The sequence below is a fragment of the Ctenocephalides felis genome, unplaced genomic scaffold (genome assembly GCF_003426905.1).
Source record: "Ctenocephalides felis isolate EL2017-DRISC unplaced genomic scaffold, ASM342690v1 CF-g0.4_SCAFFOLD_01886, whole genome shotgun sequence".
Taxonomy (NCBI): domain Eukaryota; kingdom Metazoa; phylum Arthropoda; class Insecta; order Siphonaptera; family Pulicidae; genus Ctenocephalides; species Ctenocephalides felis.
Genome location: NW_020538040.1, coordinates 181539743 through 181553852, shown reverse-complemented (window position 1 = coordinate 181553852; position 14110 = coordinate 181539743). Strand labels below are relative to the sequence as shown.

Here is a 14110-nt window from a genome sequence, read left to right as displayed (position 1 = left end):
TAAGAAAGTACAATTCTGGCAGTCATTACGCGATTACGTCATCATCCCTTCAATTTGTGAAAATGTCAAAAAAAATTTTCATGACTTGCTACCACAAGGCTCAAATTTGTAGGGTGTATTCTTTTAACTGTTCAGAAAGTATATGTAAAAAGCCAGCCCATTCTGATGACGCAATCGCGGAATGACTGCCAGAATGGTACTTTCTTAATGGGTCGATAATAAAATATCATTAAAAAAAATTCTAGCTCTGTGAAAACAGGTTAGTCAAATAGTTCACTGGCTGTTTGACTAATAGATGAACCGTCTGGGAATGTTGGGTTCAATAATAATAATATCGAATAAAACCTCCGCTTTTCTTGACCTATCTATCATCGACCTGATTACAAAAACGGCTGGACCGACTTCAAAGATTAAAAAAAAAATTTTGATTAAACTCGATAAGGACTCGCTTTGATTAGTTTTGCGCAACGATCGACTAAGACGTTTCTTTAGTCGCGATTATCAGAAAAGTGCTAATTTTTTCGTCAACATTTTCAAAAAAAATCTTCGATTTGAAAAGTTCTCGTTGGGAATCGTCTTATTAGATCAGCCGGGCTCGTTTCTTTGTAACTCATTGTTGAAACATTTTTTTTATGGCTTTAATGAAACTTTGTGCGATGATAGTCTAATCGAATATCCTATAATATAATATTATTGGCCTACGATAAGGGGTTTAGTTATAAAAATTGATTAAAGTCGGAATACTGGTAATCATTGATTACCATCATTTATTATTTGATGGAACGTGTCAAAGTCGACCGATTTAAAAAAAATTAAATTCATAGTTTAACAGAAGTCTTAATTCTTCAAAACTTCAGGCAATTGTGACATCATTTTTACCGTTGTTTCAGAAATGCTGTTTGCGGATACAGTTTCAATGTTTAAATGAACAAAAGTAATAAAAATTAACCACAATAACCAAAAAATTGTCACCGTTTCACCAAAGCTTTAGATTGCACTTAAAACCTGAAAATTCGAAACAACGTGAGAAATTGTTTTTCAAGACAGTTATGGTCAATGCTATCACCCCGTTTCGGCTTGACGTCGAGTTCTGGGACACCCTGTATAGTACATCGGACTTATAACTCTATTTCTATCGGGACATACATTTTCGCTAGATCGATAAAATGTCTTAATTTTAATCAAATTTATTGCGTATATAATATGCGCTGTTTATAAAATTTTTAAAAGGGCCGGAATACAATTGGCAAACAAATATATAAAAAATAAACGAAAATTAAATCACTCAATCATATTCGATGAATAGTCTTCTAGAAGTATTAGAATAGAAGTGTTTTCTCTGAGAAAATATAAGTCAATAATTGAATTATACGTAACGACCTATTTCGTTACGATTTGTCGGAAACCTTTCGACAATATTAAGCTTATTAAAGCAGCGTGTAATACCTTGGAATAAGTTCAAAATATTTAAATATTGAAATACAATAATACTTTTTGATAGGGTATAGTAAATTTAAGATATTTTTGTTAACATATGTTAAAAACATTTCTTAAATTTACTATACCCTATCCAAGCATTTTAAAAAGTTTAATAACAATATAAATAAAAACATTTGCACAGCTGTTATACACAATTTGCGACATTGACAGTGAGAATTTAAAGTAAATGCCATAGTTTTTTTGAAAACACACTTCGTTATATTGAATTTTGAATGAAAATAAGTGTAGGTGGCTTTTTGCCTTAAGGAAAGTTACAAAAACTAATAATTATATTAACGTATTACATTTTTCTCATGTTCATTTTTATTTAACCGTAGGAGTCAATGGTAATTAGTTTAAAACGCACAACGTAATCATTAATCCAAACTTTAATGAATTTTGATTAAACCACGTTTTGCATGCATATTACGTTTAAAGATATTCGATTAGACCGTAAACTCTATCACTCAGTTGCATTAATATCCCTGATTTTTTTTTTATTTTAATCGTTTCGTGACCAATTGTATCGAAAATTCATTTCACTAAACAGCAGATTAGACGAAGTCACATTTAGTAATTATAAATTGTATATTATGTTGCATTCATGATATGGTATGTATTCTAAATTTAGTTCGTGTGATCTTTCTGAAGTTTTGTGTTATTAGAGAGTTTCTAAAAGTATCTCAAATATAGTGTGGAAGAACCATTGGCTTAACTTCTAAAAAACCTAAGTTGTTGAGGAAAAGTGTCATCACAACAGCTCATGGGATTTTTTTAAACAATGTTAGTTGTCTGCCGAGTATGAAAATGAATATTTAATAATTTTGTACTGATAGATCTTTAATTTTGTGCGTATTTTTTTTGCTTTGCTTGAAATTAAGAACAACAAACAGCAATTTAGCTCATGTAAGCGCAATGTGTATCTCATATCCAATAATACCGTTGCCTTCTAATTGAATAAGGCGAAATGTATAAAACTTATTAGCAAGGGTCAGTCGGTTTCAGTTCTTACTGGCGGCGATCGTGGTAGACGTCCAATGTCTTCATTTAGCTTTCTTCGCTAAAACTTGGAAGAGGTAAATTGTTATCCAAAGGACTCTTATGGAATAAGAATCATCAAAATACTATGCAATAATTCTATTTTATTTAGTGATCAATTATAAAACGGGAGTGATCGGGCATGATGGGAATTAGTTAGATTAATTTAGTGCCCGATATGTTAATGTGAGTGAGTGTCCTACAAACGTGATATTATCAATTCATCGTTGCCTTATTAAATGAAGACTTCCTGGTTTAAAATTAAAAAAATGTGATTTAGGCTTCTAATCCAACAATGTGATATTTTGTGTTTGTTGTTTTTTTCTGGTCATCTTATTTGTCCGTTTGTATGGTCCACATGTACGGTTTCTGTAAAACATTTTTTCTACGATCGCGTCTTTGAATTGCACTGAAATTTAAAAAAATGTGTATTTTCTCATTAAATAAAAATCGTTGATCCAGCAACTATAAGTTCTATATAATATTTACTAGCAGCAAATATTTTTAACTTTTCGAAAATGTTTGTTTTTGTCAAAAAATCTGATTTTGCTAATTCTATGTTTACTCAACGTTTCAAGCCATTCTGAACCGTGTAACTCCAAAATTGAATAAACTTGGTCGAGGTTTTCTTTAATTAACAGATTTTAAAAATTGAAAAGCTATTTAATTCGTATTATTTAATTTTGCGCGGCGATCGACCGAGTCGTGTTTTTACTGTTAGCATACAAGTTTAAAAAATTTTGCCAACTTTTTTGAAAACAATCCTGATCCTATTTTGTAAATTTGAAAACCGTTTAAAGGATATCAGTTGGAAATCATGCTGATTAGTTTTCAGTAAAGATCGGCTGGGCCTTTTCTTCATCATTAACGTTGAAAATCGTAATGAAACTTTGCATAATGATAATATTTATGATATTAACAAACATCTTAAATTATCATAAACTTATAAAAAATGGTTTATTTATGAAAATTCATAATAATGTTTGGTACGACGGGCCGCGCTATTAGGGCATACACCATATATATGTTCTAAGCGTCTAAGTTTTTGCGTACTATAATTAATACAATTACTGATGTTATAAGTTTATTTTAAAGATATCAATTATTAAAGCGAAAACTTTATTTACGAAAAAACAGTCAGAGATTTTATCTAAACAGTTAAATCTCAGACATTGATTAAGTTGATTATTTACACATATCGGAATGCTTATGCAACTCTCTCCGCCTTTGCCTTTCGCCTCAAGACAAAATGCCACTTGCACCTAATTGTTTTGAAGTGTTAAATTTAAACATTCATTTTTGATACTTAATATAACAAATCCGTTAATGATAATTTTTTTTTATTAATTGAGATTGCACGAAGTAAAATAAATTTTTAATCGTCATTCGTCACAGTTTCTGTAAATCCAAATACATCAGTTTATATTTATTCAAAAATCGTGTCCGAATGTCGATTTTATATGTATGGATATATATACTTTAAATTTCATAAATTCATTCGCTATTTTTAGATCATATTTGCATCAGAATCGTTCGACAGATTGAATTAGATTTGAAGCATTGATTTTTATTTCGATTTCTCGATGAAACGAATCGTTTATTAGTAAAGCAAATAGTATGTAATGTGAACGAAGACATCTTAAGTTTTATTCGTATTTGTAGAACATACAGTAGAACCTTTTATTATATTAAAGTTAAAACATAAATAAATGATAGAAATTAATTGCCGGTATAAAGGTAACAATTTATGGAACAATGTTATAGATAAAATAATAAAAGTTAGAACATATCAAATTAAAAAAGTCAGATACTAACGTAAAAATTAAAGTAATGAAGAAATTTGTGATTTTTATAAATGCTCGAATATAATCCTTATTGTCAGTAAAAATTGAAAAAAATCGAGAAATTAATTATTTTTGGCAATTTAGTTTTTACTCTTCCTGATGTAATTTTTCTATGCATTTGTTTTGCGGACTATTAAAGTTTCCCAAGTTTTTTATTGCTGTTTTTTAAAATAGAAACAAATTTGAAATTAGCAGCAGTTAAAACTTAATGATGCTTCTAACTACTTAGCTTTTTGGGAAGAAAGATTGCAATTGCAATTTTCTTATATCGATGATCTTTAATATTAATTGAAATATTAATTTGCTGTATACTTATAAAGATGTTTCAAGTGTGAAGTTTTATTGAAAGTTTGATTACAGGCATTAACCTTTATGGGAAATAAGAAGAAAGATGAATCTGGGGTAAGTTATTGTTATTCCATAGCCTTAAAAATTATTTTTAAATAACTGTAATATTTGAGTTCACAAAAATGTATTAAATCAATTGATTTGTGTCTGTTTTTAGATACCGATCGAAAATGAAACTCCCAAAACTGTTCCGGCAGCGAGTTTGCCGAAACCCTTGACATTACTCGAGAAGAATTACTTATTAGCAGTAGAAAGAGGAGATTTAGCCAATGTCAGACGGTACCAGTAAAATATTATTCTGATACTTAAAATTGTTCAGTTTTATAATGGAATTTTGTGCTTTAAGAATTTTACAGAAGGCGCATCTCACGAAGAACATCAATGTGAATTGTTTGGACAGCCTCGGTCGAGGGGCCCTCATGCTGTCGATCGATTCGGAGAACCTAGAGATGGTCGAGCTGCTGGTCATCATGGGCGTGGAGACTAAGGACGCGCTGCTCCATGCGATCAACGCCGAATTCGTCGAAGCCGTCGAACTGCTCCTCGAACACGAGGAACTGATATATAAGGAAGGCGAACCATATGTGAGTATTCAGTAGAATATTAATTAATTGCAAATTTTACATTTGGTACTCTTGGATGAAATGCTTTGTAAACACATACCTCACTTTGCGTCGTTTCGTTTCGCATTTTTTCGAAGGTACGTCGCCGCGTAACTAATATTAATTTTCAATTTGGTAATTTTTGAAACTTTGTTGTTTTGTGTTGAAGGCTTTATTTTATATGTATAATCTCGGAATAACAAAATGTAATTTTCAACCAGCTATGAAGCTATGAAGATGAAAGCTAACTCGTAAAGTTTTAAATTTAATTTTGGTGTTTTTCTTATGAATAATAAAATGAGTATATTTTCGAAATTCCAACTAAGACTAATTGTAAGTGAGTTATTTTGAATGAATTTTCACTGAATTGTTTTTATTACCTTCAAATTTTTCAATATTTAATTTAATAACTTAAAAATATAATTATGACAGAACTTTGAATATTAGGCAATTATTGTTTGTTTTGAAGTAAAAATTTAAGCAATTTATGTCATTCAAGTATTTTAAAGGATACATTTGATATAAATATATATATTCATATGCTAAAAATCAATTTCATATTGACAAAAAATAATTGTCCAAAATTGAATAAAATATAAATGTTTATGAATTATAAAAGCCATTTTACGCATAATGCTCTTTCCTACTTCATGATGTATTTTTATTTATTTATTAATTTAATTATTAACTTACCGTAGGGCAAATCGAAAATGAAAATTTTTATATATCTTTACATTTCAAAAGTTTCTGAAGTCGTTTTGTAGATGGGACGTTTGTAAAAGGTCCAAAAATGGTAATTCAGTTTTTGAGAACGGAGCGTCCGATTTGAATGATTCATATAATATTTTATTTGTATTGACAAAACGAAGAACTGATGCAATTTTTGGGAAGGCAGGTCTACGGGTTTTGAAAATCGAATAAAAAGAGTGAAAAAAAGCCATTTGGGGGTCAAAAATGATCATTAGACATATGCACAGCAAATTATCAGATATTTTAGAAATAAGAACCAGTTTTGTTCACATTTTCATGAGTCCCATACTAATATTTATCCTACGCGACGCTCACGCGCTTCGATTTGCGATTGCTTTGAAAAAAAGTTCAAAATGTTGAAAATATTTCAAAGTATAAAAAAAATTCAAATTCATCAAAAATTTGAATGTTTTTTTAAAAAAATTAATTTTTAGTACGGGAAGTCCCAGATATTTGCCTTAAAGCACGATGTCACCGCTAGTTTAATTATTGAGTTCGTAATTTTTAATAATAAATATTATTTCACTATTTCGTATATAAAATATTGTAACTACTTAATAAATATTTTATTACAAACAGAGTTGGCAGACGGTAGATCCTGAAACGGCAACTTTCACTCCCGACATTACACCTCTAATTTTAGCAGCTCATAGGAATAATTATGAAATTATCAAAATACTATTGGATAGAGGCGCAACGCTACCAATGCCACACGATTTAAAGTATTCGAAAATTACAATAATTTAAATAAATACATTTACTTTTATAGATATAATATTTAAATTGTTTTATTTCTAGATGCGGTTGTGATGATTGTATAAGAAATCTAAGCGAGGATTCATTGCGATTTTCGTTAGCCCGATTAAATGAATATAGAGCACTTGCCAGTCCATCTTTAATAGTACTCTCTTCTACAGATCCTATATTAACGGCTTTTCAACTATCCTGGGAATTGAGAAACTTGGCATTTTCCGAACAAGTAATAATTATTTTTAATTTTTATATAATTGAACTTTTTTCGTTTTCTTATTACTTCTAATTTTAACAGATAATAACAGCATAATTTAAAAGTATATTTGTATGTCGTCATAATTTGATTTTTCGTCAGCGTTTTCTCAAAAAGTGCTGAACCGATTTTGAAAATTTATAAAATTGTAACTCGAATGATATCGGCCGGGCCTTTTTGATCATAATAAATTGTTAGAATGTTTTCTAACAATTTTAGTGAAATTTTGCACTGTGTATTTGCATTCTAAAATATTATAGACTTACCAGAACCGGTTTAATTATAAAAATTCATTAAAGTGTGAATAATTGGCTACGCTCTTACAATTAGGACACTGAAATAACATATATCTTCAGAACACGTAGAATTAAATGTATTAACTCAATTTTATTTAATAAATACAATTACTGTATATTGATTAGATGGTTTATTTCTATTTGCCTTAAAGCAAAATGCCACTTACTCTTATATAGAAATATATTTCTTCAACGAAAATCTTGTTAAATTTACTGTTTCTTGTTCAAAGGAGTGTAAAACTGAATATCTAGAATTAAGAAGACAATGTCAACAGTTTGCCGTCGATCTGTTACATCAGTCGAGAAGTTCCCAAGAATTAGCAATAATATTAAACCACGATCCAAACGGTAAACCCTACGTCGATGGTGAACATATGAATCTAGCCCGGCTTGAACTCGCTATAAATTATAAACAGAAAAGGGTAAACGCTTTTTATAACATATTATCAAAAAATGCTATTCATTCATTCATTTTCTGATTCATCTCAGTCCGATATAATATATAAATTTATACATAGTCAATTGCTCTATATAGATTTGGTAGTTCGTAGCTCATCCGAATATTCAGCAACTACTTGCGGCGATTTGGTACGAGGGCGTTCCTGGATTTAAACGCAAGAGTGTTACCCAGAAAATTTTTATAATCAGCAAAGTAGCGATGCTTTTTCCATTTTACTGCATGCTCTACATAGTAGCTCCAGACTGCCCTACTGGAAAATTAATGCGAAAACCGTTCATGAAGTTTTTAATACACGCCTCGTCATATCTATTTTTCTTATGTAAGTAAAAGAAAATATTCATTTTAAGATGATTATTTGTTTTTACTAATCATTTTCTATTTTGCACTAGTTATTCTAATTTTGGTATCTCAAAGAGCCGAAGTGAAAGTAATAGAATTTTTTGGAACGGAATCGATGAGAAAAGCTTTAGAAGAGAAATTGCAAAAGCAACGTGGTAATGGGCCAACGTTACTTGAATATTTGGTGATAATTTATGTACTCGGATTTATATGGGAAGAAACAATCGAAATATATCTAGTAGGCATACGATGTTATTTAAGGAATATGTGGAATTTCATAGACTTCACCAGAAACTTGCTATATTGTGCAGTAGCATTATTACGTACGATTGCTTATGTTCAACAAATACGAGAAATCAATAGAAATCCTGATACGATCTATATACCGAGAGAGGAATGGGACGATTTTGACCCACAGTTGATTGCTGAAGGTCTTTTCGCTGCTGCCAATATCTTCAGGTATTGAAATAATATCATGTATACAGGGTGTTCTAGAACACAACGTTAAACCGAAACGCGAGGTCTTTCATTGATAGCAACAATCATGAAAAAAACTTTTGTCAAACTGCAGCCATTTTTTTGACTATTGTGCTTTATTTTTATTATTTTCGTTTATTTAAATTTTTCGTCAATGTTGAAAGGGTATATTAAAAAAATGCTCTGAAGTACTTTCACAATATATTATATGTTTTCAGCGCCTTGAAACTAGTCCACTTATTCTCAATCAATCCACATTTGGGACCATTGCAAATTTCCTTAGGACGAATGGTTATTGACATTATAAAGTTTTTCTTTATATACAGCCTAGTGCTTTTTGCATTTGCCTGTGGTATGTATTTGAACAAAAAAATCATTAAAATTTTTGATATTACACCGATGACATCATTTTAGGATTGAATCAATTACTTTGGTACTTTGCTGATTTGGAAAGGAGCAAATGCTACATACTGCCGGGTGGCCTACCGGATTGGGCAAATCATGCTGACGCTTGTATGAAATGGCGAAGTTTTGGCAAGTGAGGACATTTAATGCATTTACTTTATTAGATATGATATTATGAAATAATTTTGTAATTTTTCAGTTTGTTCGAGTCAACACAATCTTTATTTTGGGCTAGCTTCGGCATGATAGGTCTCGAAAATTTTGAATTGAGTGGCATTAAGTCGTACACGAGATTCTGGGGCTTGCTTATGTTTGGTTCATACAGCGTGATAAATGTTATAGTGCTCTTGAATCTTTTAATAGCTATGATGTCGAATTCTTATGCTATGATTGATGTACGTAGTAAAAAAATTATTTACTAATTTTAGTATGCGTGCTTATTTATTTAATAAATTATTGACTCATAGGAACATTCTGATACAGAATGGAAATTTGCTAGGACGAGACTATGGATGAGTTATTTTGAGGAAAGTGCTACTCTTCCGCCACCTTTTAATATATTTCCTACGCCGAAGCTGTTTTGCAAACTGATTGGAGTTCGTAAGCACAGCCACTTTAAGCGAATGTCTACCAAGGTTAGTGGTGAATCCTATTCACTTATGTATCGTAAAATTTGCACAGTTAACTTTCTTACAACGCAATAATAATGTTTGAATGATGAATGATGAATGATGAATTATAAAATATTCCTCTCCAGAGTCGTAAGAACGAAGAGAGAGAGCGCGACCATCGATACACGACCGTGATGCGTTCGTTGGTCTGGCGCTACGTTTCCGCGATGCACAGGAAGTGCGAGGAGTGTCCGGTCACCGAGGACGACGTCAACGAAATCAAGAGCGACATATCGACGATGCGCTACGAAATTCTCGAAGTTTTCGAAAGGAATGGCATGGACGTGTCGTCGGCCGAGAAAAAAGAGAAAGGTCAGATTTAAAGTAATAATTAGGGGCCCATGGCATCGTGCCTTAAAAAAAGATTAAATTTTTTTTAAAACTTTGAAAAACAAATAGATTTTTAGAATTTTAAAATATTTCAAAAAATTGACCTTTTCGAAAAGTTTAATTTTTATTATACTTATATATTTTGGAAATTTTTTTCTTGAACTTTTTAACTTCCCGTAGGGTAAGTTATTGTCGTCGTCTAAAAATCGACATCGAAAATTTTTACATTTCTCGACGTTTTGAAGGTTTCTGAACATTTTGGCATACTTAAAAAAAAAGGATGTGTGTGTGTATGTATGTATGGATACAATTTTTTGTCCACGTTTTCGGGCGCACGGATCAACCGATTTGAATGGTTCAAAAAACATTCGACTTCTATCGATAGGGAGATGTGCTGATTAGTTTTTGGCAAAGGCAGGTCCAGCCGTTAAAGAGATACGAAGCAAAAAGTGCAGAAAATAAAAATCGAGTTTTTGAGAGAACTAAGCGTCCGATTTCAATGATTCAAAAAACTTTATGCTTGTTTTAACAAAATAATTGATTTTTTTTTTCATTAAAATTTTTTTTTTGTATATCGAAAATAATTCAGATTTTTATTTTAATTCTGTTTTAATATACTTTAAACAAACAATTTCAACTTTGCAATTCAGATTATATAATTCTTATAAATATTAGACAATGTTACGATATTTATAATAATCTATTGGAAAACATTCAATATTCCTCGATCATTTCGTTACTGTACGGGAAATTCCAGCAATTTGCCTTAAGGCACGATGCCATACACCCTACTAGTTTTCGAAGCAATCGCGATACGTTACCTGCGTAGAAGCGAAATACAGAAGCGCGTTAGAGCTGCGTCGCAGTCTAACGGATAAACATTGGTACGGAATCCATAGGAATGTAAACGAAATTTGTTCTTATTATAAAATATTTGTAGATTATCTGATAATTTGATGTGCATATGTCTAATGATCATTTTTGTTCGCCAAATTGCATTTTTTTTTAATTTAATAATGGATCTTTGAAACTTCTAATATTGGATCTTAGACCTACCTTCCCAAAAATTTAATCAATTGTTAATTTCGGAAATACAAATAAAATTCTTTTTGAATCATTCAAATCGGGCACTCCGTTCTCTTAAAAACTGAGTTACTGTTTTTGGCACTTTTTGCCCCATATCTTTGGAACGACTGGATCTGACTTGTTCAAAAACTAATCATCACTTCATCCTATAGGAATCGAATGTTATTTAAATCATTCAAATCGGTTGAACCGTGCTCCCGAAATCATCGACCAAAATTTGTATCCGAACACACACACATACATCAATTTTTTCTAAGGTATGCCAAAATGTTCAGAAATCTTTTTGCCCCGTATCTTTGGAACGACTGGATCTGACTTGTTCAAAAACTAATCATCACTTCATCCTATAGGAATCGAATGTTATTTAAATCATTCAAATCGGTTGAACCGTGCTCCCGAAATCATCGACAAAAATTTGTATCCGAACACACACACATACATCAATTTTTTCTAAGGTTTGCCAAAATGTTCAGAAATCTGTGAAACGCAAAGATATATAAAAAAATATATTTTCGATTTTTTTCAGTTACAATAACTTACCCTACGGGAATAATAACACATGCACACTTACGTTGAGTTTCCTATCAGGAATTCAATAGTAATAAAAACCAAGCATATATTAGGTCAAAAAAAATATTATAACATTAATTTTAAAAATTTATGAAATAAAAATATTATACCAATCCAAGAAAAATCTAAACACAAAATTTGAATAATATTATTTTTAAAAAACGAAAATTTTCGATGACAATAAAAACAGAAACATCCTCATAGTTTTTGTTTCGAAGTAGTACCACTGATTTTCTCTGAATATTTTCTTTATAGCCGTACTAGGTAAAAAAATGAAAATCTGGGAACGACGTCTCATGAAAGACTTCCAAGTAGTTCCAGTGACGACAGACGAAGAAACAAACATTCTTTTGATACCACCAGAAAATGAGACTTCGATAGCTAAGTTCCGTCGAGTTGCCAAAATGGTCGTTGATAACTCTAATGTTCAAGTCGACAAGTGGAATAGCGTAGTTAAAGAAGCTTGCCAAAAGTCAGTAAAAACATGCCAATTTTCATTTTAATAATAATAAAATAATTATATTGTATTGCAATCTTTAAATTCTAGCTCGCAAATAGGGCGGTGTCATAATCGCCAATCGTTCAGAAAACAACAACAATTAAAAGAAGCAATGGAGGCTGCTAAGAAACAAGTATTTTCTGCTCCTCTCCAGGATATTTTAAAGTCGCCGGCAGTTGCCGACAATATTAGATCTTTACAACAACTACTTGAAGGTTATTATTCTTTTACTTTGTATATTTTTACCTAAAAAGTTTATATTTTTTTCGGGGGTAGTGATTAAAAAAGTTTTCTGATAGCTGCAATGAGGAAACACATCAGCTATATACATACTTTGTATATATAAATTTCGATAAATTCAAATTCCAAGTATCCGTTTCAAAAAACTGTCAACGACCTTGACAGGACTTGAATTAAGATCTGAAGTTTTGAAAATTCCTTTAAATTGGTAAATATAAATCGTTTACAGGTGATGGAGAAAAATCTCCAACGATTGCTTGCTCAATCAATCAGAAAACCGACCAAGTCACACTAGTAAAAGAACCTGTAGAAACAAGTGGATCACAGCCATGTTTGGAGCAACCAGATAATACCAAGGTACATTTAGATTATTTCTAGATGATTTCGGTTTTGTTAACTTAAGATAATTGTTGAAAACATTTAGAAACAAATTGTTATACTGTGTTTGTTCTGGTTTAACTATTTGTTTTACTTTTGCTTTATAAATTAAAATTAGGAATTATAATTAGATCAGCATTCAAGTTGTTAATATCTATTTTAATTGTGTAATTCTTCGTATCTTTCTTCGAAATATTTCTGTATGTATAAAAATGTGAAGCTTCCACTAGATGTTTCGTAGTTGGTAAACAAGTTAGTTGGAGATAGCGAAAACAATACTCACTCTTGAGTTATCAAGTGGATGAATAGTGATAATTTGACATGTTTTTTTTTAAATCATACTAAACTGGTATTGCACTCTTACACAGTAATGGTGCGCTTCACGCGGGGGTGTTCTGTCGGATAAAACATCTATAACATCCCAGACTCCTGTCAAAATTTGGATAATTTTTCGACAAATTTGCCCATAATTGCAGTCCTTATAAGTCGAACACCTAATAGTTACAAACACAATTGATATTCATATTTGGTCTTCTTCAAAATATCTCATCTCAATATTTTTGTTTTCTTCTTGCTCAGTTAATTGCTTCAAATGATCATTAGAAAGAGTAGATGCTGTTTCTTAACTCTTTTTATGTTATCTTCCAAATTTATCTCAGCTATTCTGCTAATTTCACTATTTCATTCGCATTTTGGAAAATCCACAGGCTGAAATAAAAGAACGCTAAACAGAGCTGTTCTAAGTGGGGTCTCACTGTAGTTCCATACTTTTAAGAAATGGTTGATCATAGTATACTGTAGTCCAAATCATTTAGTATAACTGCATAACAAAAATGTTATGTATATAACCGTAGCAGAAATTTAAAATATGTAAATACTGATTTTACAAAAATTGTAAAAATCAAACTGAACATTTTTTATAATATCAGAAAACTGAAAATGGAACTGAACAGCATGCTGTATCAATATCTATCTTAGAAGATCAGCCAAATGTACCTGTAGGCACAACGGTTTCAATAATTAATGTTAAATCTTCGCAAGATATCAACAAATTCACAAACATTAAACAAATACCAGAACCTGATAATGTTCAAAAACCTAGTAAATCTGCATCAGGACATAAAGTTGAAGATATACAAATAGCTAAATCTAAACCAAAGCCTGGCTGGATTTAATATGCAGCAATATGAAAGTAATATTTTGAAATTAAAAATACAATATAACATTTTAATGTTATAATATAGATGTATTTCATGTAGCATAATGAACAATATTTTAAGAATAACTATATG

General features: G+C 30.8%; 1 protein-coding gene across 1 annotated transcript; it reads left to right on the top strand.

The window, feature by feature from the left end:
- The first annotated feature begins 4733 nt into the window (after positions 1–4733).
- LOC113376332 (transient-receptor-potential-like protein) lies at positions 4734–13995 on the top strand. Its single transcript, XM_026616240.1, has 17 exons — positions 4734–4763; positions 4867–4988; positions 5056–5293; positions 6641–6783; positions 6860–7040; positions 7594–7785; positions 7908–8142; positions 8213–8621; positions 8858–8991; positions 9054–9177; positions 9244–9439; positions 9512–9679; positions 9802–10027; positions 11957–12173; positions 12249–12415; positions 12670–12797; positions 13748–13995. The coding sequence occupies exons 1-17, from the start codon at positions 4734–4736 to the stop codon at positions 13991–13993; spliced, it is 3156 nt and encodes a 1051-aa protein (XP_026472025.1). The 3' UTR covers positions 13994–13995.
- Positions 13996–14110: the final 115 nt, after the last annotated feature.

Bases quoted from the DNA above. Each gene is read 5' to 3' on its own strand.
- LOC113376332 (XM_026616240.1), top strand. From the start codon at position 4,734: ATGGGAAATAAGAAGAAAGATGAATCTGGG. The intron at 7,041-7,593 runs GTAATAATTATT...TCTTGTTCAAAG, and splicing joins ACTTGGCATTTTCCGAACAA to GAGTGTAAAACTGAATATCT. The intron at 8,992-9,053 runs GTATGTATTTGA...ACATCATTTTAG, and splicing joins GCTTTTTGCATTTGCCTGTG to GATTGAATCAATTACTTTGG.